The following is a 26,700-nucleotide window of genomic DNA, read 5'->3' on the forward strand; positions in this document are numbered from 1 at the left end:
GCCGAGCACCGCCCGAGGCGGCCGCGGCGCCACGTCAGTCCCGGAGCCGCCACGCCCGCCGCCGGCCCACAGCCGGATCCCCGCGCGGGCCGCCCTTCCGCCCGACGCCGGGTGAAGGTGCCGCCGTCCCATGCTGCCTCGCGCCCGGCCCGCTCCCTTCTCCGGCTCCCTCCGCTGCGAGCCGCCGAGCTCCCGTCGCCGGTAAGAGCCGCGCCGCTCCCGGGGCCTCCTGGCAACCCCGCCCCGGCTGCACTCCGCCGCCCCGTTACCTGAGGCCTCGCCGGGCGGGCGGCCCTCCCGCTGCTGCGGCTGCGGCGCGTGCGGCTCCGCGCTGAGGGAGAGGCGGCCCTGCAGGTGGGCGCGAGGGGAAGGCGGCCGCTGCAAGCACGCGCTTAAATACGGCGCGAGGGGCTGCTGTGCTGTGCTGCGCTGCGCTGCCTGGTGCTGCCGTGCCCAGTGACCGCGCTGATACACGGGGTAGGGATGGTCTGCTGGTTGTGTGGTCAGCCAGCAGGCGGTGAGCCGACAACAAACTCCGCGTTCAGGTGCAGAGCTAGCAGTGCGGCTCAGTGCTCGTGTGTATTTGCTGAAGGAGCTGGAAAACGTGCCTTTTTTCTCCCTGTTTTTCATAGACCGTAATTCTTGCAGGACTCATGCCGTGAAGTAGGGCAGCCAGAGCTGTGACGGGGGCCCTCAGGAGCGCTGCTCTGTGCCCTGGCTCCATCGGATCACTGGAGGCTCTTCTCAGCATTAGAACTTGTAAACTTCCCAGAGGCTCCACAATGGAGTTCTTGTTGTCCAAAGGAGATTACCCTACATCTTTCAGAAGGTCTTTACTAGTGGTTTTAGTATGTGTAATGGTTCTTGTGTGCACTGACCAGGACTACTATAGTTTACTCGGAGTATCCAAAGAAGCAAGTAGCAGAGAAATAAGACAGGCATTCAAAAAGCTGGCACTGAAGTTACACCCTGACAAAAATCAGGTAAGTTATGTCATTAGCAGATCAGTGTTGTTGAGCTAGTAGATTTAATGATTGAACGATGACTTATTTTATCTCAGATGTTTATCAGTACTTGTGATGTACCACCTGGTAATGTGGTTTAGCTCAGATTTTCTGCAGAAAAGGTTTATGCATAAGGGTAGACTAGTAATGTGTGGTTGCATTGTCATTTGGATCACACTAAAGTGCTGTATGAAAAAAGACAAGATCATTTAATTCTCTGTTCTGTTTTTGTAAAGTACAGGAAAACCCACATTTGCACCATATTACCTTGTTGGTAAACTGATAAGTTTCTGTTTAGCTTAAGGAAACTCACTGTTGCTCTGCTGGTAAGTCTCATCCCAGATAGCATCCAACAGCAGCCTGTCTTGAGGCAGCAGTCTCCTAAGTGTCAAGAGCAGAAGTTGTAGGACCACCTGAGTGTAACAAGGAAGATGAAAAGTAGAATGACTAGAGAAAAATGCTGGAAATGGCTCAGTGCTGCTGTATTTTCCAAAATAGAAAAAAAAAAAAAAAAAAAACCTTTTAAAAACTTAATTACTGTTCATTTGTTTGGTGTTTCTTTTCCTGAAATAATCAAAAATTCATGAGAAATGTGAGGGTTTAGCTCTTTAAACATATGTGCAACGGCACAGAGCCTCAGAAGACACCAGTGCGCCATGTAGGCCCAGAGATAGCACAGATTTTCAAACTGGTTGAGTAGGGAAGTAGAAAAGGCTATCGGGGAAATAGGAAGCCGTCATTCTGTTTGTTTCATTGTGAAACAAGATGCATTCTGTTTCTCTGCTGCTTCTTTGAGTCCTGGTACATAATGCATTTCTGTATGTCCAGAACAACTTAGTGAATCTATTGAGTTCAGAAATACACAATAACTTCTTTTGGGAGATGCACTGATGGCACACTGCTTGTTGGAAGAGGCTTCCTGCTGAATTTGCATGTATGCTCCTGCTTCTCTCCCCAGTGCATTATGTATCATATTTTCAAGAGAATAAAACTTGCACAGGATCAAACAAAAGTTGGGAAAGCTGAAAGAAGAGGCATCACTGTGGAGAACGTTACAGCTCCCTACCTGGTAGCTTTGTATTTCAGTTGATGCCTTAGTGATGAGGATGAGGAAATGAGTAGAAGATGCATTGGGCTTTAGAAGAGGAAAACTTAATTGCAGTATTCATAGAGTCCCCTGTGTAGTGTCAGCTTCTGCTGCACTGGGCAGCGTTAATAGGGACACTAAAATATTTCCAAAAGTTATTTTCTCAGCATTGTATGTATGGTGTGGCTTACTGTTTGCTTACTAATTATAGTTTTTCCTTAAATAGAATGATCCAAATGCCCACGACAATTTTCTGAAAATAAATAGAGCCTATGAAGTACTTAAAGATGAAGATCTACGGAAGAAGTATGATAAATATGGAGAGAAAGGTCTTGAAGATCAGCAGCAAGGAGGCCGCTATGAAAGCTGGCACTATTACCGCTATGACTTCGGTAAGGGATGACGTATGCTTGGGGTTTGTTTGGAATAGTCCAAGTAAGTGCAATGTTCAGTTGTGTAGCAGTCTTTTTACATCAGAACCATCTGATGCATCCCCTCCACACTTCTGCTTGCTCTGTTCTCCCATAGCTGTCCTTTTCACTGTGTTGAGCCAATTTTTTATTTCCTGATGATGGTTACCCATCAAATACCAGCAATGTTACATTCTACCTGCCTAGGTTTCTGCTCCTGCTGCCGACTCTTTTAAAGTGCCTTTTCTTTTTCATTTAAATTCCAGTGTTGCTATTTAATTTTTTCAAATTGTATATTTTTAAAAAACACTCAGTGCTGGAATTGCATTCTCAAGTGGATTTTGAGAGGACATTTCTGCATTGTCAAGCACGTTTTATATACAAATATACGATGAGAGATCAGTAAAGGGATGGTAGAAAATGAAGAAAATAACAGAATAATAACTAAAATGATCTTGAAACAAGTTATTTCACGTTTACCTCAACAGAGTTTGTATAGTTGTCAGAAAGGGCAGAGATGAACTATTCCTTTTTTTTCAGGCGTGGATAATAAAAAAATAAAAAAGTCTGTGCAACTTGAAACTGAGTAAATCGGTTTCAAGCACAGGAAAAATGAAAATTGCTCTAAAATTTCTTCAGATAAACAGATTTAAGAAATCATTTTTGTCTGAAGTTGCCCTACTTGGTTGAAAAGCAGTATCCTTGACTGCCTATTAACCAGTTGTTAAATGGTTTATTTATACACGTACTGGCTTAAATACAGATATTTCTGTGTACATGTGGTGAGTGTGTGCAATATATTGTATGACATGCATAGATAGTAACACAAAAGGTAGCTTGTCCGCTGTGGAGGTTAATTTCCCTTGTCACTGATGTGTATGTTATCCTTGCGTACTTTGGCGCGGTGGGATCTCAGCATGGCAGGCTCTGTGTCCGTGCTAGCACAATATAATGGTGTCTCAATATAGTACTGCTGTTATCTCTTCTCCAGCTTTCTCAAGTACTTGAAGTAGGAGGCCACTTGTAATGTTGTTCTAGGTAGGAGTGTTTGGCTTTCAAGAAAGCTGCTGTTCTAACTTTCTGCAGCTTATTCCACTGCATCCACCTGTTCTATTAGTTGTACAAAGCTGAGATAACCAGAGGCTGAGACAGGAAGTTAAAGCTTCTGGATGCTGCATGTAGGGCCCTCAACTGAGAGCTGAACCTTTGTGAATTGCTGGTTGATGCAGTTTCTAATACACCTGCTGTAATGTAAAACCTGAGCTGTCACCTAAAAGCCCTCTTCAGATAGGAACCAGCAGTTCAACTCTTCTTTGCTCAACGATTGATCTACTAAAACACCAGAAGAAATTTTGTTCCCTTGGTGGCTTCAGTAGCATGAGGGAACAGCAGTTTGTGTGAGAGTAAACTGAGGTGACACATTGCTAAATAAATATAGCTAAGTCATAAAAATTCTCTGCCAACTTACTGTTTCAATTTACATGTGCTGTTTTTGGTTTCCTGTCTTGTTAATTTGTTTCTATATTAAAAAAAAAAAAGAAGGAAAGGAAAAATTTAAAAATTGGTCATTCTTTTAATAGGTATTTATGATGATGATCCTGAAATTATAACATTGGATCGAGGAGAGTTTGGTAAGTTTCAGTATGTTAGCTTGACAATCTGACAACCCAAAGTAACAGTTTTTACATTCTGATGTGTATTTCTATAGGCTTATATTATGTGTATTCAAATTATTTTTTGAACTGTCAGAAAACCATCTTTGTATGGGGAAGAAACATCCTTTAACAATTCCTGACAAACTGTAGTTAATCGGCATCTATACACAGTTAATTTACTTTGTGAGATCTGTAAGAGGAAATTACTTGGCTTAGTTTTTGTCAATAGTGTGAGGATATTTTAATATAGGAAAATGTACCTTAAAAAGTCGCTATAAAAACGACGTTCACAGGTGCAGACTGAAAGGCATGGAATTCGTTTGTGTGGGCGTGCATTTTGTTGCTGGTGTTTTATTAGTGAGAGTAGTCATTACCTTTCCTATTATTTTTCTAGTTACCATCAGCTGATTACGTTGCATTTTGAGCTATTAGACAGGATTTCTACATAAAGCCATTGCCTTGTGGAACCCCAAAAAGAAGCAAGGCGATCATAAGGAAGTGGAAAGTTTGATTGTGTAAAGTTGTTTTAGCAATTGTGCTTTGTTGTTAAGGTAACCAATCTCACAGTAGCAAACATTTCAGCTAGGCTAATCTCTAAAGAGTACATTTATTCTCAACAGGACTCGTGTTGAAATTCAGGGTGGTGATATCCTCTGTAGAACAACTTTCATTCGCTTGCCTACAGTAGTGACTATGCAAGCAAGATGGAATCTGTATCCACTCTGAGTTACTGTTACTGGCTTGTGTCTGACATCAGGAAATACTTCGTTCAGCTTTCAGGAAAGCAATATACATAGGTTTGAGATATGCATACCTGCAGTGTAGTTACTACTTACGTACAATTTTCTTCTCTCTATCTAGATGCTGCTGTTAACTCTGGAGAGCTGTGGTTTGTCAACTTCTATTCTCCTCGGTGTTCCCACTGCCATGACTTGGCACCTACGGTGTGTATAGCCAGCACAAAGCTCTCAAAGTGCTGCTCCTCAACTTTGTCATTACTCAGCATGAAACTTGATGAGGTGGATTTTTATGCTGAAGTGGAAAACAACTCCAAGATCTAGAAAAAAAATATGCTGACCTTTTTTGTTATTTCTTTATAAGAAAATAGCCCTTTTTTTTTTTTTTTTTTCTCTCTTTTTTTTCCTAGTGGAGGGAGTTTGCTAAAGAGATGGATGGAGTAATACGCATTGGAGCTGTCAACTGTGGAGATAACAGAATGCTGTGTCGAATTAAAGGGATTAACAGTTATCCCAGTCTGTATGTTTTCAAAACTGGAATGGTAAGTGATAAAATTTCAGGCATTTTTTTTAGAAGGATTGAAATTGGGAAGAGTATTTCTTTAACCCTTGCTAAATCATATATTTCTATACTGCTTTCCATTTATCTAATTTCCTTGTAAGAAATTAAATTTTCTCTTCCTTCATAGTGATTAAAATTTAGATAGCTAACTTCTGTACATGTTTTATACTGTGAGTTCTTTGGTTTTTTGTTTTGTTTTGTTGAGCCTTGTTGTTCTTGGTTTGTTTTTGTCTTGAATCATTTTGCTCTCCAACAGTAAACTTTGATCTTTCCTCTAAAAAAAAAAGAAAAAAATTGCTGTACAGAAGGAGACTTCTGATTTGGGAAGGTACTGTCATCAGTGGTGCAGCAGCAAAGCAATGAGTCTGAACCCTTAGACAGGTTCTGCTTGTATTTTAGAAGTCTATTATAGTAGTAAAAGAACAATCTGTATCTATGACTGCATACCTAAAGAAACCTGGAAATTGCTTCCACAAGTCTTCCTGCACACCAAGAGCAATTGTGCATGCTGTCCTTGGCACCGCTGCTTAACAGGCAGTTGCAAAGAGTTGCATGCAAATTGCACTTGCATCGTTAGGTATATTTTGACAATATTAAGATTTGAGAGGCTGAGTGCAGAGATTGCTCGTGTCAGTCCATTTAGCATATGCACAATTTTAATTCTTATTTAAATAAAAATATAATCGTTAGGAACTGGCATTTCTGAGATGTAGTCATCCCTTGTGTTGCTTGACTTGAGAAGAAATCATGTTACAAAATTGAAATAAAGGTTAAATTCCAAACATTTCAGTAAGAGAGAAGAAGAACACAGCAAAAATCTTTAGAGAGGGGAGGGAAAAGTGAGTCTGACAGTTGTGTAAGGACTGTGAACAAAAGCACTGGTATACGTGTGTACGTGTGTGTGTACAGACTGTATATAAAGTCAGCAAATACAGTTTATAAAATATTTTGTTCTTTGTCTTCTGTAGCAACCTGTGAAATACTACGGAGACAGGTCAAAAGAGAGCTTAAAGAACTTTGCCATGCAGTACGTTACAACCACAGTCACTGAGCTGTGGGCAGGTAATATTCATGTATTTTGCTCAGGGTGCTGCTCTTGAAATTGCTTTTACACTATAAAAGATGGCAGAAGCTAGGTGTAAAACAAAGTCTGCCCAAAATCTGCTGTTGGTTTTGATAGTAAAAATAGTGTTTTCTGTACTTAATATAAAAGTTTCTTGTTTGAGTTTATACTGAAACCAGTCACAAACTGATGCAAATTGTTTTGTTCTCAGGAAATTTTGTAAATGCCATTGAGACCTCATTTGCTTCTGGCCTCGGTTGGTTGATCACCTTCTGTGCTGAACGTGGGGGTAGGTGTATTACGCTCATCAAAAAGGCAAACAGGAAAAAGTGTTCTTGTTGACAATGACATGATCACTTCTGCTTGTAATGAAGAATAGATTTGTTCAACATCTTAGAAAAACACAATATTTGGGCTGTGGGGTCATTTAAGCTCCATTCTACAGGCATTTTCACTAAAGGAACGTGAATAGAAAGGTTATGGTATTGTGATTCTGTAACGTCATGTGAGTCATTAAAACAGCACTCAAGCACCACCCCTCAGGAAGGAAACAGGCAGAAAAAGTCTCTGGCTTGAGTTTCCAGCTCAAGCTCAAGTAACAGTTACTGCATGCTGGCTTGTCATGGTACCTGACTGGAAGAAAGGATGAATCCCCCCACCTTAAACTACCAATACCTAAAAATGAGCTGAATGTCATGGACTCTCTTGGGATCAGTATTAGATACAGCAAGAGAAAGCTGTCTGGGTTGGCTGGTAGAGCTCAGGAAATTTGCTACACCTTTGACAAATAAAGATTTCTCCATCCTATGAAGAGACCTTTGTTCTGAAAAATAAATAATCAGAGTTGCAGTGTGACTTACATTTGTAAACAGTTGGATTTCAAGTTGTAATCCTTTTGTCATTAAGTTTTCAGCTTTGGTCCAGTTAGAGTGAGGATGAAAAGTCATCTTAGTAAAGGAAAATTAAACTATTCAAAATAAGTCTAGATATATTTATCATATGCTCAAATAATCTATTACAGTGAGTTGTTATCATTTTAATCATAGGGATTTTATATTTTAATTTAAATCTCATTCCAAGGCAGCCTATAGATATGTTTTTCATTACTTCTATTAAAATTTCTTCTGATATCATTATTTAAGTGTCTTAGTACAGCAAATAAACATTTTAGTATAACTTTTAAAATAGATATTTCTTTGATGAAACAAGAGAATGCTATTCATGCTACTTTTAACTTACAGTAGACAACCATTGGTTGTCAATTTCAGGACAGCTTGGTCACTGCAATACTTCACAACTAGCCAGGAAGCATGTCTTTTGAAGGGGTTGCCTTTATAAGGGAGAAAGGGGTGATTCTAAACAAGAGTAGTTACAGTTAATAATCTGAAGTCTTATGTTTGCAAATAAATTACTTTTATTTTGCAGATTGCTTGAGTTACCAAACACGTCTTAAGCTTGCTGGCATGTTGGTAAGCAGTGTTTCATTTTGAAAGCATTACCTGCAGTTTAAAAACAGAATTGAAAGCCTGAAGTTACAGCCAAAACTTTATGTTTAGTGTTGATTTTCAGAGCAGATATATATTTTGACTTAGTAACTATTGGAATTATTTTCACGTTTTATATGGCTCTTTAAAAATGTTAAGTGATATTTGACAACATGACTTCCTTCCATTTTCTAAATGTATGTAACAATTTTTGTTGGGATTTTCAGTAATTTTTCTGAACCTGAAATTTAAAGATACTATTCTTGTTTTTTTTTTTGTGATGTCTTTTTGTTTTTTTTTTTTGTTTTTTTTAATTACAGGAAGGTCTTGCTAATGTAGGCTGGATGGACTGTGGCACTCAGGGTGAGCTTTGTGATAATTTAGATATCTCATCTAGTACTACAGCATACTTTCCACCTGGAGCCACCATAAATAACAAAGAGAAAGGAGGTGTTTTGGTACGAGTTGTTTCTAAAAAAATTCTGTATTTAGATAAGATAAGGCAATGGCATTGACAAAGGAACACACAAATGATGTCCAGATTGCTTATATACAACTGAAAGGATAGCATGGGAGTGTGTTGTTTTTCTGTTTCTTTGTTTAATTTTTGTCTTCTAAACTTGTGTATCCTATGAGTTTGTATCCCACTTGGTTTCTAAGGCAGCAATCCCTGGAGTAGTCTGCAGCCTGCTGGTGTGCAGGCGGAGTGGAGGAGAGCAGCGGTGCAAGTAGCACCAGCCTCTAGTCCTGCTAAGCCACCTCTTCTGCAGCCTCACAGAGTGGCTGTAGGAATCCTGGGGGTGGGATGTGCTTTGTGACAGGCCCAAGAGCTACTCCTGAATCTGCTCTCCAGCTGTTCCAGGCGAGGTTAGGAGGTTTCCCACATGCCCCTACATTTTCCTCCAGGAAGAATATGCCCCAAGTATCACAACTGTGAGAAATGCTTTTCTGAGCAGAGCGCTGACAAACGTGATGAAAGCACTCCTACGCTGTCTGGCAGTAGGGATGATGCTGTTCAGCTCTGTTTTAATATTGCGACCTCCTCCTACCTTTGCATGGCAGCTTTAACTCCTTTAAGTGATGGGAGATGTTCCTCAGTCTCAAGTATGGCCTGTTACATTATTGCTGCTACTGTTGTCTGTATGCTTAAAAGGAGGAAATTAAATTCATAACCTACCCATTTTCAACTTATACCCAACTTATTCGTATGAATTCCTTCATGGTATGAAATACTGAAACTTAGAAATACATACCATGCACTTAGGGAAGGCAGTAAAACTAAATTTGAAGCTTTTAAAACTTGATTTTAAAATTTAGTTTGAAATTTGAATTTGAGGACTTCTAGCACCCGTTCTGACAAAATTCAGTATCTTGAGATGAATGTGGGAAAGCAAGCTAAAAAGCAGTTGTCTGAGAACGTTGCTATTACATATTTGATCAACTTCTTTTCATATATGGTTATTGACTGTATTTTTCAGTTGATGGAAAAGAACAAACCAGAATAATTTTGCTGATACTTCAGTACTAATCACTGATAAATGAGGTTGATGTTAACAGTTCTTTATAATCAGCAGTTTACTTTCCTTCCCAGTTTCTTAACTCCTTGGATGCCAGAGAAATATATCAGGAAGTCATGAAGCATCTGCCTGACTTTGAAATCATCTCTGCAACATCATTAGAGGTAAATTCAAAACAAAACACATTGACAATATCTCTAAGTAACGTCACCACCTGTTACTTTAAAATTTTAGATTATCACACTTGGCCTGATACCCTTTTTTTCCCCTCCAACCAAATTATTTAACGTTTTTTGTCAACAATTTACTTCTGTAATTTAGCTCAACAGAAGTAGTGGGGTGCACATGTGGATATTTTAATTATAGATAGATACTAAGAAAATAGAAAACCATGGAAATTGCCATTGGAACTCACAACAGTAACTTTCTGGTTAAAATCTAGTTCAAAATCAGTGACAATTTGATCGTGTGGCAGGAGGGAGGGGAGGACAGCCAGGCTCTTCTGACACTTGTAGTAGTAGCAGATTGATCCACAATAGAAAATGTAATGAAAACGAAGTATAGAGAGTAACATGTAGCTATCATGTTTTCAGATTTCTTTGCCTCTTTTCACTTATGATTTAGTAGAAAGAAGTTTAGTGGAGGACTAATTGAAAAAAAAAACTTGAGTGTGGGAAGAGGTCATGTAGAGATCGACTGAATAATTGGGCATCATCTTTCCATAAAACAAAGAATCTGTAAATTGGTATAAGTGAGGAGTAATGGTGTTTGGTTTTTTTCCCCCTGTTGAAAGGACCATCTAGCTCACCACAGATGGCTGCTTTTCTTCCAGTTTGGGGAAAATGACAAATCAAGCGTACAGGAATTTAAGAAACTGAAATTTTTACTTAAAGACGAACACATTCAGGTAAGAGTGCTCACTTACCCAGTACTGGCCTTCGTTTGTTTTCAAAGAACAAGTTGGTCCTTACGATTTGCTACTGCCACCTCTGGTACCAAAGAGAGATGCTTGTTAGTATGGTAGATGAGTAGTGACGTTTTTAAATTAAAGCAAGTGGTGAAGTTTTCCATCCTATCTAAATAATTTAGAAATAGTTAGGAAAAATTGTATTTTACATCTTTTCCCTCACAGCAAATACTGCTGCAGATCTCATTCAGTTAACAATCAAAAGTTAAAGCTTCAACGTGAAATTGATGTACGCAAAACTGTATTATTCAAAAATCTCTATCGTTATCTTGAAAGTCATCTTAGCAAAGAGAAACCAGATTCAATCTTTGTACTAAAGACACTTGGATTGCGTTACTCTATAAGCTGTGGATTTCAAAAAATCATTGCACTACTAGAAGGATTCTAGCATAATTTATTTCAGGAGTCTTTCTGCTTCCTTGAAGAAAGTAAGAGAGATTCTTTTTGGTGTCATTCTATTTTGACCTTCTAATTTGAAATTAGCAAAACAACCTAATATAGCTGTGACAGTTTTGCTCAAACATCATAGATGTAAGATTGTCTTAAGAACTGTTATTTTTAAAAAGGCTACTGGTTGTCCATGTTTTTACTGCTTTTATTATGAATTTATCCTATTTTTACCACATTCCAGAATGTTAGTCTGTATAAATTTGGATGCCTTAATTAAAATGGCACTCTGTTAAATAGGTTGGCAAGTTTGACTGTCTTTCCTCTCCAACCATCTGCAACAAACTATATGTGTATCAGCCATGTCTAGCAGTGTTCAAAGGAAAAGGAATTGAAGATTACGAAATTCATCATGGTAAGGGACACTTTGGCAAGACCAAGGCATTACATAACCACTTTAAGATGATGCCACGTTTGGCAAACTGCTCTTCTTTATTAAAGGAGCAGTTCTGTAGTCTTAATATTTGCTTTTTGTCTCTGACATTAAGGTAACCGTGCATAGACTTTTCTTTTATCTCTCCTCTCCCAGAAGGAGGCATCAGATACTAAGAGATGTACTTTGCCTTTTCTATCTTGTCTATATGAAAGTCACCTATATGTTTCCATACAAATGAAATCTCTGAAGCTAACCAAGACAGCGTACGTTTTGGGTAGGACAGCCAAAGAGTGCTGCAAAGCACTCACTTCCTTGAGACTTAACCTGCCAGCTTTACAGTGCTGCCACTTGAAAAACTTGGATTTGATTTCATGTCACTGCACTTAAAACAAATTCCTTAACTAATTTCAGTTCAAGAAAGTCTGTATTAAGACTTCGCCACTTATGCTCGTTTGGTTTGGTTCCATGAAGGATTGTAGCTGTAGTACTGTGTACCTCTAAATGATTTAAAAAAATGGTATGATGTACCATGTAAAAAATGGTACAATGTAAAAAATAATGTACAATGGTACAAAACTGTAGCTAGCAATAACTGGTGTTGTTTGATTCAGAATGCAGTACAAGGCAATTATGCACGATGAGGTTCTGAGTCTTCAGCCTCTCAGCTACTAGAAACAGCTTGCCAAGAAATCAGTCAAAACCTAAGCACTGTAATCTTAAAGAAGAGAGAAGAAAATTTTTTGACCACCTGGAAAAGATGAACCACATCTGATAGGGAAGGATGGTCCCATGCATCTCGTGTGTGCTCTCAGTATATAAGGTTTTTCCCTATCTGCAATTTCTACTCCTGCAGAAAAGCCAAGAAGAGGTTGTGCACATGCAGCATTTCTACATCTTTTCATAATGGCATAAATTATAACTAGGGTCAGAGAAATATATTGGACTACAATGCATACATTTTTCTGAATTTTGATTTGCTATTTACAAGGCTGATGGCACACACAACTTTTGCCAGAAGTCACATCCATCCAATATTTCTAACAACACGATATCAAGAGATCTTTCATAAGGTAAAATGATTTCCTTTCTACATCATTCTTTGAAGGAAAGAAGATCTTGTATGACATTGTTGCATTTGCCAAAGAAAGCGTCAACTCTCATGTTATCACACTGGGACCCCAGAATTTTCCTGGTAAAGAAAAGGAACCATGGCTTGTGGATTTCTTTGCACCGGTAAATATTTAGTATCTACATGACCCTTTTTAAAAAGTGATATGTAATTATGTAACAAAATGCTATCAGTGTCTTGAAGGTGTGCTTCAACATTATGAGACAGTACAATAATTTCTCATTCCTTGGCAGCAATATTTCCTAGATTGCATGGATTGTTATTTTTAGTGCAGCTTGTTGCCAAAGCAGCATATTATTCTTTTCAAACAGCTCATGTTCTCCTGAGGCCAGCTGCAGGGCCAAGCAATTGCCTTTATTTGCATTTTGTTTTCCAGTGGTGTCCTCCCTGTCGAGCTTTGTTACCGGAGCTGAGAAAAGCATCAAAACATCTTTATGGTCAGCTTAAATTTGGAACACTAGACTGTACAGTCCATGAGGGGCTTTGTAACATGGTAAGCTGCAGGAACTTATGTTTTATAGTTTTTTTTCATTTTATGTGTATGTAACAATACGCTGTTTATGTGTTCTAAAAATCTTGGCTCTTTCTCCATGTTTGAATTTGCTTAGTTTTGCTTCAGTTATCTTATCTGGGTAAAAAATGGAATTACTCTCCCTGAATTCTCCCAAGTGCTACATTTTAGCAGGCATCAGCACATCTTATTGTTTATAAGAGCTTTTTCTGTTAGAAGCTTTCTATCTGTATTAGAAGTGTGGACATCTAAAAACACTTAAAGCTGTTCAAAAAAGGGAAAGCTTTTAAGTCATGTTTAGGCGTATTCTACTGAAGAATTCTGATTTTGAAAGCATCTGCATTCAATGTTAGATAGTACAGATCCTCATATGGCACAAGTCTTCACCTGAGGCTAAGATAGCCTTTAAGTTAAGGTTTAGAAAGCCTGTGGATTAACTTCTGTTTTGTGAAGGATGGCAAAAGAACTGCTGACTAGCTTTCCAATTCAGTACAAACTGCTATCTGAACATAACTGGCATTTTTTCTATACAGGTTTCAAACTCCACTCCACTTGTAAGTTTAAGCGGTTGTGTAGCACAAAAAGGACAGATGAGCAGCTGGGAGATACCAGTACTAATGGCAGTTAAAGGAATGTACAGGACACCTAATAATTCCTTGTACCTTCTTACTGTGTTTTGTTAGCACAACATTCGAGCTTATCCAACAACTGTTGTGTTCAATCAGTCTGACGTTCATGAATATGAAGGCCATCACTCTGCTGAGCAGATCTTGGAGTTTATAGAGGTACGTAAGTTATAATCCTGGTTGGGATCATGCTGCGTTTGCAGCTTATCCACAAACAATTTGTTGGAGGACCAAGATTTATTTTGGTTTTCATTAGACTAGTAAGACTGGGAATGGAAAAAAACCTTCAACAAGTGATACAGCAAGTGTCAGTCTGGGACTTGAAACTTAGTAGATTTATTTCCCTACTCTGTCAAGTTATTTCTTTCAAATCGGTAGCAAATACCTGAAGATACTTTCCAATCTGCAGAACAGTGGTAATGACTTCTACCTCATAGAATGGGTAATTTTGAATAAAAGAGGAACATTCCCAGAGCTTAATACAGTCAGTGTGGGATGATAGCTGGAACAGGACAACTTCTAATTGCAAAGTACGTGTCCATAAACTGCCTTTGCCATAGGATCTTAGGAATCCATCCGTGATCTCCCTAACACCAGAGACATTTGTTGAATTAGTTGAGAGAAGAAAACGAGAGGAAATCTGGATGGTTGATTTCTATGCTCCATGGTGTGGACCTTGTCAGGCTTTAATGCCAGAATGGAAAAAAATGGCCAGGGTAAGTGACATTCAAGTGTTGTTCTGCTTTTATGTTTCATTCTGTGGAGTTACTGCTGTCTTAAATTTGTGTGCTGAAAAAGTCTAGTGATTAATATCATGAACAAAACAGGAATTCATACTTAGCAGTTTTACACTGCTCCAGATACTAAGCTTTTTGTATGTTTTGTATGTTAATGTTCAGCACATGAACACTGTAATCCAGTGCTTCCTGTTAATGCTGTTAAAAGGTGTGTTTTCAAAGCTGTGAGGAACTTTAACTTTATTTGATACTTAACACCTGCCAGAGATAACAGCTCTGCATTTGTTTAAAATAAAGTCTGAAAAATTAAAGATTTATCTATAATTAGTTGAAATAATTTACCCCTTTATTCACAGTTATTCTCTATGACTATTAGTCACTTCTAAGATGGCACCTAGACCTTGGTGAAAGCTCTGGTTTTGACTTAAGATTAGAGGGATTTAGTCATACATATCTTAATTAATTCTTGTCCTTGCAAGATATTTTTTCCAGAGATTTTGTTTCTTTACTGAAAGTAAATAAATGTTAAATTCAGCACTCTTTAAGGGTGATGATCAGTTAACTGAATTTCACATCCTTCCCAGTCACACTAATTGGGTATGGAAGGATGTTTTTCTTTTGCAAGGCCATTAGTGTTCTCATTTGCAAAGGTAGTACCACAATCACCAACAGTCATCTGAGCTTTCTTGGACATTTTTTAGGAATCCGAAGTAGAAACTTTGGGCAAAACAAGAGGAATTTGAAAGCTAGCCTGTGACTTTCAGATTCTTTAAACTAGCCTAGACTAGGAGTTCTACCTGAAGCTCTACATCAAACATCTGTGAAGTATCACAAGCCCTACAGAATACACTCTAACTATAGGCCTTGCCCTTGCTAGGTGGGTTTGGGCCTTTGCAACAAATTCAGCATGTCTAAGACACTTGCAAGCTGTGAAACCCATAGCATAGCTACAGTTTACTGGGATCTGTCTTAACTGCTGAGCCTGAGATATGAAACATGGTAGCCATACCCAATTGCCACCCCTTGTATGTTCCTTTTAAGCCAAAGACAGGTGCCTTGTAAGCCACATACATCACACCTTACACTAAAATGATACTGGCTACTAGCAGCAAAGCTGGATGGCTGGCTCCCAGTAGATACCAGTGAGCCATTCAAAGGAAAGAAGAAAGCCTTGAATCATCTTGGTTGGTTTTGTTCTTCAGCTCAGTTAATTCAAGCAATTCAGACATCAATTCTGAGACGACAGTATTATCAATTAGCATGTTTGATTGTTTCTTTTCCTAGATGTTAAATGGATTAATCAGTGTTGGCAGCGTGGACTGTCAAAAATTTTACTCCTTCTGTCACCAAGAAAATGTTCGGGGATATCCTGAAATAAGACTCTTTCCTCAGAAATCAAGCACAGCCCATCAGTATTAGTAAGTACCTCAGTTTAGAAAGTGATTGCTAAAGTCACATGTTCTGATGCATGGAAAAATTTTCATTAAAAGCTATTAAAATAGGCTTCTGTAATATTTTCATCCCAGTCATTGCTGGCTTCAAACACCTGCCATTTTAATCTGCTGTCGCATTTCAGTAGGTTGAACTGAAACTCAGGAACATGGCTTTTTCTTTCTTCTTGTTTAGCAGTGGCCAGTTTTAAGGTCAGTAGCCTGTTAAAGTAGATGTAAATCATAGAATCTAAAAATATTAATAGGCTTAAGTAGTTGCAGCTTCGAAGAACAGTATGCTATAAATGCGTACTGACCATCCTTTGCATCATTGCAAAGATTCTCTTTGTACATCATCTCATTCACTGTATCATTAGTATGGACACGTTATTCATTAACAGCACCAGAAATTCTAAGGGAAACGAAATGTAGCCAAAGAGCTTGTCCCCTTTGTTTCACAGTATTGTGTCAAGAGCTGGGGATTTCAGGAGGTAAATGCCACAGGTCTGAAATATCAGATAGCTCACTTATTCTTTTACGAACTGGAAAGCTGAGAAAATGCTGGCAGATAACAAACTAGTGCTTCTTCATTCTAATGCTTAGCAGGCTTGGTTTTGGTAGCTTTCATCATGGGATTGCTTACTTTTGATTCTTCTGGACAAAGTTTCTCCTAAAAACAGGTTTTTATTTCTTATTTGGAAAAGAAAGTGGTAGATATTACTTGCCAAATTCATAATTGTTTTTTCCTGCAAAAATATGATGCGTCTTTAAAGAGAATTAACCTGAAAACAGTCAGATTTTCAACAGGTTCCTCTACACTGATAAATACTTTATGAAGCTGTAAATTGATACTAAACTTCTTCTGGAAGTTCAAACTAAACAGTGCCTTGACAGCCCATATAATAAGTCTTTGTCAAAGATCCTACCTTGCCTTGATTTTCTACTGTTAAATTGAGGGAAACATATAAGTGACAGTAGTTTAATTGTAATAAAGGAATATCAGTGAAAATAAAGGTTTTTCAATTGAATTCTTATGTTTCTTAACGTCTGCAGTTCTAGAGTTGGTACTAAAGATCACCCAGACTTTCAGCTAGCAAAGCTCATGCACTCCCCAACGTGTTTCTCACTCATGCTATAGAATTGTTGTATTTTCTTTGTTCTACTACTCCTTAATTCTCTGCCTTTGAATAACAAGACCTTTATTTTCAGAATTGAAAGCAAGGCAAAAATATATTCTGAAATGTATGCATGCTTTAAGGTTCATTATTTCATCATCCACTTAACAAAAAGAAACATTTCTGTTTCTTTTCTAAACAGAAAGCCAAGGTGTAACCAGCTTTTTGCTTTCTTCTTACAGTAGCTACAATGGGTGGCACAGAGATTCATATTCACTGAGAGGCTGGGCATTAGGGTAAGTTGACAGCATTGAACTTTGCAACCAAGTTACATAGAGTTGTGTTTTTCTAGAATTTTGTATCCAAACTGTATGTAAATCAAGAACTACAAAACACTGACATGTATGTAATGCTTAATTTAAGATTCTAATGTTACCACATCTTTTAAATCAAGCTTTTAAAAGCATGGAGAAATTTTGCTCCTGTCTTCCCATTTCCTAAAAACTGTGTTCTTTTGTCTACAACTTCTAAGAAGGGATTCCTTAATAGTACAACACGTAAAGTAGAGATTTCCAAACCACTTTTCTTGCACTTAAGTGGAACTTGCATATGTGTTTGAGACACCAAACAGATGATGACTGTTGTTCTTCCTTTCCTCAGATATTTGCCACAAGTGTCCATAAACCTGACTCCTCAGAGTTTTACAGAAAAAGTTCTGAATGGAAAAGATCACTGGGTCATTGATTTTTATGCCCCCTGGTGTGGACCTTGCCAAAATTTTGCTCCTGAATTTGAGATCCTCGCGAGGGTAGGCTTTTCAATATACTAGCAGATTGCTCTTTTTCTACTAGTAGTGGTTATAATACTCAGGATCATTCACCAACACACTATTTTTAGGTAGTTATCCAAAAATCACATGCTTCTTTCTAGCTGCAGGGTAGAAAGCCTTTAATATTTCAGTTTTTAAATAGCTGTCTTGGTTCATTATTCACTGCAGATTTTTTTATTATCTTACAGATAGGCAGTTACTGTCCTTGTACAGAGAAAAAAATTAATAGAGCATTTTACCCTCGTGATAGTGAGAGAAGACTTATTTCCATTTTTAAGTCAGGTGTTCCCTGTTTTCACACTAGTCTGCTGTAATTTCAAATCAAAACCTCACTAACCATCTTTTCACAGTAACTGGGACATGAGATGCACTGTCATTAGAAGTCTGCCCTTTGGGTCCCCTTTGTCAGTGGGTATTGGCCCTGGTACAAAAACATGCATGCAGGCCCTCCTTTAGACAAACTTCAATCTATGACTGGGAGCCCCTTGGAACTGTGGTGTGCTGTGCTCTGAATTCAAGTGCGTGTGCTCTGCAGAACATATGGCAACTTGGCTAAAGGCTGTGTGACGCTGAGACTGACGCGAGTGACTATGAGTTATTTAAAAGATTTGAGCAACCTCTCTTGCTTATTTTTTAGCTGCACCGCTGGCTCATTCAAATTATCTGCTTATAGTCAGACATGGAAACTTGAAGCTCGTTTCTAATAAAAGTATTCCTTTTTAATAAAAGTATTTGTTTTTAGGCCATTAAAGGAAAAGTAAAAGCTGGAAAAGTAGACTGTCAGGCATACGGTCAGACCTGCCAAAGCGCTGATATCAGAGCCTACCCTACTGTTAAGTTTTACCCCTACCAAGGAACAAAGGTAAAGTGTCTCCCTTTGTGTACACTGCTGGGCAGGTGCCGGTCGTAGCAGTATCTCATTTCACATTAAACTTAGACTATGTCTGTAACACTGAAGCACACGATTTAGATATTCAAGAAATAAAATTGTAATTGATTTTACTAATACCCAAGTAACAGTAGTGAAGTGTTACTGAAAAATAGTAAGTTGCAAATTAACCAATCAGCAGCTAAACTAGAGACTTAATCAGATCTGGGGTTTAACTGAGCAGGAGACTCAAGTGACAAAACGATTTTGTAAACCACTTCTAACATTAGCTACTGAAGTGTCTCTCAAAGTCAAATGTGGGCATTATCATTGTGGCTAAAGGGAAATGCGCTTCCACTGCAATCATTAATGTTTCATTGTAATTTTGACTTATAAGATAGAAAATTGATAGAAAATGTTTTCCGTCTTAAGCCTTTATAAACTACTTCAATTACAGAGGAGTAAGACTAATATCTATTAACAGATTAGTAATAATTTTTTAAGAACTGAAGCGTTCAGACAGTTCTAGGAAACTGCCTTTATTCTTGTACAAGCAATTGACTACTCTTACATTTCAAGAAAATTGCAGTCTTCTTTAGGTGCGTTAATTAATCTTAAACAGAAGTATTTCAATGTATATTAATACTTAAGCCAACTCAACTATACTTTTTTTTAATCTCCATCTCTTACAATAAAATGCTAGAAATCCTTACTCTCACAATTCCATCAAATTCAATAAGACTTTACTGGGTTAGGAGTAATGGCTTCTCAGGTTTCCAAATAGTGACCTACCTCATAATCAACATCCAAGAAATCTATCAAAAATTGCAGACTTTTTTAATGTTGACAACATTAAATACCCAGCTGAATGAATGTGAGAAAATGGCAAACAATTGTTTCAGATTTCCTTAACCTAAATGACCAAGTTTATATAGTTCTAAAAACTGTATCTAGAAGTGGTTCTTACTGCAACTAAGAATTAGCATTGTTAAAATAAAGTTAAAAACATATCATGAAATCATAAATTAACCTACCAGAGCTCCACTGTCTGCCTCCTTCCACTCCTCTGGAATTTTATCTAGAAGTAAGGAAATTTCCTATTCAGTGTAGTGCATGGGTAATGTAACAATTTCTTAGATTATTTTCCTCTTTTTCATTTTTAAAGAAAAGTATTCTTGGGGAATATATAGACAGCAGAGACGCAAAAGGCATTGCTGACATCTTGACTGAAAAATTAGAAGCAATTCAAAATAAAGGAAAAAGAAAAAAATCTAGGAATAAGGTAAGCATTCTTAATTCTGGTGCCTTCTGCAAGATACCTTAAAGAATAGACTTTGCTAATATTTGCTCTTTGTCCATGAAGTGTTACAAACCTTCTATCTTCAGGTAGCACCAGGCGCGCTTTACTTGTGGTCTTGTTTTGGTCACAATTACCTATTCAGTTTTTCACACCCGTGGATACTGCAACAGCAGTATTCTCTGATACCAGCTTTGTCAAGGCTCAGCAGAATTTATGGTATTCATGGGACAGGGCAGCTGCATTGAAGAAAGATTGAGATGCACTGTGTTCTTAACTGTGATCCCTAGACTAGATTTAGAAAGCAGGCACCAAAATGTAGAAGCTGAGTTTAAGACTGGAATTGACATTTTAACTCAGAAGGTACTTCTTAACAGTTGTGTATTACAGCGAAATCTCAGTTGGACAAGCATTTCTTAAATAGATAAGTTGTTCTTATTACTGTATCTCATTATCATTCTCTGAGATCAAAACAGATCTTATCTCAAAACAGAGAGAGGGAAAGTTATAATCAAATAATGCAAATAAAAAAAATAATCTGGATGATTTTTGCACTTCTAGTACACCTTAACTCTTTCCTTTCTTGTCACTAGGATGAGCTCTAACTGGTACTGGAGGTATCTACTGGAGGTAGACAGAACTCAAGATACTCCAAAGCTGTGAATATAGAAGATGCACCATAAGGAAATATAAAGCCAGTTACATTCATGACAGGATAAATGAAATGAAAACTAGTTTGAGTTCGTGGGCACACGTGACTGTCTATATGAATTCTGTTGAACTGGGGGAAGATGAAAGCATTTCAGTTTGGGGGGAGGCATTCACTGTTTCTGCAGCTGAACCGTGCATGTTCCTCTTCTGATGAACCAACTATCTTCTTCTACTCAGCCACTGGAGATGGCCAGAAGTGTGGACTGTATTGCTTTTGCCTACCCATTCATTACTTTGGCTCTTTCTGAACACTCATGGATGTGGCACTCAGCCTATGGCTGAAAATGCTCTCAAACCACTCTGCAATGCAGAAACACAATGAGGGATTGTCTAGTTGAGAGATGGGATTACTCCGCTTTAAGTATGTGTTACTGTCTGGAAAACTGCTAAGAAAAAGTTAAATCAGGAAGGGGTAGCAGGACAGGTTCACTGATACACAGCATGCCTGCCCTTGGGCACATTATGATACTGTGGCACTGGTGGTGCCAGGCTGAACATAACTTTGAAGAGCTCTTGTTTGGCTTTGAGGTTTGGGGCTTCTGCTGTGTTTGTTTTTTTTTAATAATTAATTAAAAATTAAAAAAAAAAAAAAAATCAAGGACTCAACTGTGTTTCCAAACATCAACTTTCAGAGTTTGAATTATGCTAAAGAAGCATCTGTTTAAGTTATTAGGTCATAACATTACTGTTGTCTTTTTACATATGAATGTATTCTGTGGACGTATTTAACTTTTTTGGTATTGCCACTTTTCCTTTCTCTGCAAAGATGTTTTGGGTTTGTTTTTTGTTTCAAATCTTTTGGTAAACAGGAAAGCAAGTGCCTTTTTAATTTAATAACGAACACTGTACAGTAGAATGTCTCCTCATACATGATAGTGTAAATTCTGTTCTTTAGAAGAGTACTATTTTTCATAGCTTCTGAACTGACAAAAATTACTGAAGACAATAGGAGTTACACATGGAAATACTTTGTTTTCTCAATAAAGTGCTGCTCAGAATGCCAAACTTGTCTCTCTGCTGTGGATTTACATTTGACTTCATAATATTCACAGGACAGTACTTAGTAAATTTGTAAATACATTCAGCCACAAGTAATTTATTATATACAGAAGGCAGCAAGAGATAGATACAAGCAAAATATTCTAGTCATTCTGAGAAATTCAAATGTTCCTCAGTCAGGGTTATCCACAGTCCTTGGGACTTCCGTAATATATTAGCTAGAAAGAGAAGACTTGCATTTGTTTTTATTCAAGTTGGTCTTCCCACATCTAAATCAAATCATCTAAATCAAAACTCAGTCACAGTCAAAAAAGGAAAAATGTGCGACTTGAATACAAACTAATTGGGATCGTGATTACATTAAAAACCAAAACACACTCAGTATGTGAGCACACACCTTCAGGACTAACGCTGTAAGGCAAACCAGCGATACCTCAGCGCTGTTTGCATTACCAGGAAATTGCTGACAATCTTCATAACATCACAGACAATGATGCTGACATGCTAAGTTTCCAATAAATGGCAAGTTCCCAATGAATTAACTGAGCAGCATGTTACATTCCCACACAACAAAAAGCCTCTGTTCCACCACAGCTGGTTTCTCCTGAGAGAGAAGCTGTGGAACACTGCATAATAAATACACGGCATCTCACCAAACAAACTGCATCAGTTTCACAGATCTAATTAAGTAAGATATAAGTAACTCAGTTTTCTTCTAACCAAATCTTCCATACTAATGGACATCCCCATCCTGCTTCTGATAGATTCGTACAGTAGCAGATAAAACTGAGACTCATCTGGCAAAAGCAGAGATAGCACATACTGCAGGGCTATTCCTTACATTTTAATTTTTAATATTGTCTAGGAACCAACAAGTCCCCCTCCCAGATTTAACTGCACATCATTTTTAGCTTTAAGAAAGAAAGTTACTATGTACTAACAATATGAAGCAATTAAGGCAAGTCATTTCACTTTTAAAATAATAATCCAAGAAAGTTTAACCTTATCCACTTCTGAGAAAACAACATAAATACCTGGAGATGTTTTCTGAAGATCTGCCTCTTGGAAGAATTGGGTCATTGAAACACCGCCACCTGCTGGATAAAATGCTCTATCTCACACAGCACTGTTGAAAAGCAGCTGCAAAGAGGAAAGGCAGAAGTGTAAAACAGGTTATTTGCACGTTTTATAAACGCTGAGCTGGAGAGCTGCCCGCAGATCACCAGAATAGTCAATGCCTGCTTCATCAGAATAGTCAAACTACAAGGCAGAGATTTCAGGCACGCTTATGCTGCGCGCAAAGCTAGAAACCTTCAGCAGAGCAATTGACACTGAGCAAGCACGGGCCTTGCCATGTGAGCAGGAAAGAGGGATGCTGTAAGAAAGATAACCACTACATCACAGGGATTGGACCCAAATATATTTTAGTCACTTTATTTGTATTTTTATCTATATACATTACATTTCGATTCTCCAAGTTATCAAGGTAGTTACTCTCAAATAGTTTAGTACATCAATTTTATAAAATACAGTTGAAGCAATGTAGATTAGGAATACATACATTATGATACATTAAGTGCTTTGAATAGTCCAGACTCCTACCAGCGAGTGATTAGTTTGGTTCTGGTCATTCTCACAGAGGACAGACCACTCATTCCACAGGTAACTCCAGTGGAGCTCCTTAACCAGCAAGAGTCCCTCATGTGTGTGTCTGGGGACAGAATGCAGCTCTGGGTCACCACAAGACATTTTGCTGCTTTAGAAGCATCATGTAGACAAGTTACCACTTCTGAGCGGGACAAGATTTAGATGTCTGTCACAGAGCAAAACACAAGAGCCAGCCTAACTCAGAAAGGTTGCAGAAGTCTTTGCTTTTACAACTGGATTTTGTTTACACACACATACTAAACCTGTGTTAACAAGAAACAAGAAATGAAATACTCTAATCAAAGGGCTTGTTTAACACTCAGACTGTTCCCTTAGGACATCCTTGCATATGCTGCAAGTTCACAGGTCTAACAAAGAGGTGTCTCAAAGATATCTTCTGCAAAAACTACTGTTCTTCTTTGAAATCCAGCTTCATAGCAAGTGAAATGCAAGGACAACTCTTATTCTGAAAAGAGAACATCTTGGGAGATCTGTCCAGCTTCTGGGATTTGAACTAGAAATGCTTACCACTTCAGGTTAAGTGGCACCCAAAGATGTCCCAGTTCCAGTTAAACACTACTATTTTACCTATGACTAGATCTAAAGTCTAGCCACTGATTCCAGACCAAGATCATTCTTACAAGCCCCTCCAACTGCTATGACTGCTATCCCAAAAGGCTGCAATTCACACATCCAGGTTCTGCATTCACAGGCTACAAAACAGCTGGCCAGAATGGAAGGTTCTCTCATTCCATACACTGCCAATGGCCTCATTCAATCATGTAGCAGAGAACAGTAGCCACTATTAGATGACCAGGTTGTTTTTACAGCCAGCTGCTTGAGACTCTGGAAGACAAGCAATACAGAACATCTACATAGCACTTGAGTAAGGGTTATTGGTGACAAAACAGAGCTAGCACATCCCAGCTCTACATCTGCTTAGTGCAGATGTCACAACGCCGCCCAAACTCATGGTCCACCAGCCACTGCACATACTGACTAAGGTTGGGTCACCTTAGATTTCAGACAAGACAAATTTTTCCCTGTAAATTTTAGAAGGGGAAGAAAAAAAGAACACATGTAAACTGTTATGGAGACCAGAAAAGATTCAGGCTACATATCACACTCTTCCTTCCACATCAACAGACAAACATTCAAAGCCACAGAAATGATTAGAACTGAGCTGATGGATAGGTTGATTCCTCATTACACACAAGGGCCTACAACAAAAAACTAACCAGCTCAGGAGTGCATATCAACATAAGAGACAGATGTATTCCAGAGGTAATCTTCACTCAGAGCACTGTATTGAACTAGAGAGATTCTGTGCTGGAGAAATCAAGCACTACTGTGTCATCTTTCCACAGCACACATCACTGCAGCTTTCCACACTACATCCCCAGAAACTGATGGGATGAGAAGTGAGAATACTTTCGTTTCTGCTGCTTCAAGGTCAGCACCTTTGCTCATTGTTTAGAAATGCTTTGCAATGCAGTTCAGGGAAGGGGAAAGACTTCCAATATAACTGACTGTTGCCTCCTAGCAGCTCAGATCTGAACTGTACTAGTTGCTTTCAGATCCAACAGCTCAGTTCTCAGTCATTTTCTTTCAGTGCTGCCCAGATGTCACTCCTGAACAGAACCGCCACCATCTGCTGCAGAAGAAAATACTGAACATAGGAGGAAGAGTGAATAAAATGCATGTTTTGACTCACAGTTACAGTGAAGATGGCATTAGCAGGCAACTAATTGGTCAGAATGAGTAATTCATAAAGAGCTACACTGTCCCAGACTCCATGTTTGAAGTCAGTCCTTCCACCAGAGAGTGGAAGTCCAAGGACACTATTCTTGCCTCTCAAACTCACATAAAAAAATAAATTCTTATTTACTGGCCTATATTATTCTGAAGCTAAAAAGTAAGTTTGCCACCTACAAAAAGAGGTAAAAAAAATAATAAAAACGGAAAGAAGTGCTTATTGTCATAATGCAGAGATTCTCAGGTCTCTGCATATCTGAACCACCATACATAGAAAACACTGTTCGTTCAGGTTTTTCATTTTACAGAAGACTACATTCATCATCTCAGTGGTGCAAAAAAAGTCTAATACTGCTGAAGAGAAGTTTTACATAGGAATGGCACAGTTAAATGAGATTGGGATGCTTATTCTCAACAACACGTCACAAATACAAGAAAAACATTCTCCTGGCAAAATTCCATCATGAGGTAAATGCATTGTTTCATTGTTTGAAAGGCTTTGGAAACTGAAATGGATTTGAAGTGATCTGCCAGGAACAATGGTTTCATTAAGGAGAAAGTTGTCGATGTAAGGTAGCATGCATTTCATCAATTTGGTGCCTTCTGCTAAGGGAACAGTTAACCAGCTTCATAACTACAACTGAGCTCTTACATAAAAGGGTACAGTTTTAGTTACCTGTTTCCAAAGAGTTGGGCGACATTTAAATCAAATTCTTATTTAGGATTGAATGGATACATATCGAGGTTTGCAATATGCTGATCATTTGTATGGGATTCTGCTAAAAATCAAATTACAACAGAGACAGATGTGTACTGCAGTACTGTAACTTACAAGTTGTAGTGATTTAGAGAGTTATGGCATCCAAGCTGTGGAGCTGCCTTTAAAAAAAGAAGCACGCGCATAAGTTATTCTTGGGTCCTAAACAGGTCAACTACAGATCACTGCAACCACGGCATAACTTCAGAATTAACTCGATTCTTCCTTCACTCATCCGCATGGGGCAGGAGTGCTTATTTCACATTTGCAATACCACACATCCACTACAGAAACATGAGCTACTCATACTCAACACCAATTAAGGAGTGCAAGACTTATAGAGATCATGTACTTCTGTACCACCATGAAAGAGACAGCGTTGGTTTCAATGCTCATACATGGAGATATCACCACCTTCCCTACCGACAGAGGGAAAGTCTCTCATCAGTGCTCTTCAGCGGTACCGTACAGCTTAAATCCTCGATGAGACTGGCCCACTCATCATCCTTCAAGAAAGGATTAAAGTGCAACAAGGAAATTTCACACCTTACAACATGACGCGTGTGGTCAGTGCAGGTGTGGAATCCTCTTGCTTACTGCTGGGCAGACCACAGAAAGAGTGACCTGCAACACACCATTGTCCACCTGTGCTTTGCCAATACGGGCTTTAGTTTAGCAGTTCAGGCCAAGCCCTGTCCAATGGTCTGGCACCATCAGGAAATACTTGTCCATAGCTTCACAAAACCTGGTCCGGTACAGTTCTGGGGAGACCACAGTTGGCATCTTACCTAATGTGCAAAAGTCAAAGGCAGTTAGAAATGGGCTACAAACATACACTGCAGTACAAACAGCTTTCACAAGCAGTTACAGCACCACATGGCACAGGGATGAATATATGCTGTTGGTTCTGTGTACAAGTATGGTTAGATTTTTTTTTTTTTTTTTTATTTCTTAAACATTTGGGAAACAAATGAATTCAA

The 26,700-nt window shown here is 38.5% G+C and overlaps 2 protein-coding genes across 11 annotated transcripts in view; one reads left to right on the top strand and one right to left on the bottom strand.

The window, feature by feature from the left end:
- Positions 1-69: 69 nt before the first annotated feature.
- On the top strand, positions 70-21,156 carry DNAJC10 (DnaJ heat shock protein family (Hsp40) member C10). 2 transcript variants are annotated; one of them, XM_048952851.1, is made up of 23 exons: positions 70-201; positions 649-983; positions 2,318-2,483; positions 4,082-4,132; positions 5,018-5,100; positions 5,304-5,435; positions 6,424-6,517; positions 6,730-6,807; positions 7,944-7,987; positions 8,323-8,460; positions 9,594-9,683; positions 10,313-10,426; positions 11,174-11,288; positions 12,415-12,542; positions 12,815-12,931; positions 13,633-13,734; positions 14,136-14,291; positions 15,597-15,730; positions 17,100-17,153; positions 17,518-17,665; positions 18,429-18,548; positions 19,720-19,836; positions 20,445-21,156. In XM_048952851.1, exons 2-23 carry the CDS (start codon positions 783-785, stop codon positions 20,454-20,456), a joined length of 2,394 nt encoding a protein of 797 aa, XP_048808808.1. In that variant the 5' UTR covers positions 70-201; positions 649-782; the 3' UTR covers positions 20,457-21,156. The 2 variants fall into 2 exon arrangements, with proteins under 2 accessions (XP_048808808.1, XP_048808809.1); XM_048952852.1 differs by having other exon boundaries at positions 78-201; positions 633-983.
- The window catches only part of PIKFYVE (phosphoinositide kinase, FYVE-type zinc finger containing), a 64,769-nt gene continuing 59,204 nt past the window's right edge, over positions 21,136-26,700 (bottom strand). For all 9 annotated transcript variants that reach the window (XM_048952841.1, XM_048952840.1, XM_048952839.1 and 6 more), the window contains one exon: positions 21,136-26,503. In XM_048952841.1, coding sequence (XP_048808798.1) covers positions 26,393-26,503 — 111 coding nt within the window. In that variant the 3' untranslated portion in view covers positions 21,136-26,392. The remainder of the gene's footprint in view (positions 26,504-26,700) is intronic.

Source organism: Lagopus muta, chromosome 8, assembly GCF_023343835.1.
Source record: "Lagopus muta isolate bLagMut1 chromosome 8, bLagMut1 primary, whole genome shotgun sequence".
Classification (NCBI taxonomy): Eukaryota; Metazoa; Chordata; class Aves; order Galliformes; family Phasianidae; genus Lagopus; species Lagopus muta.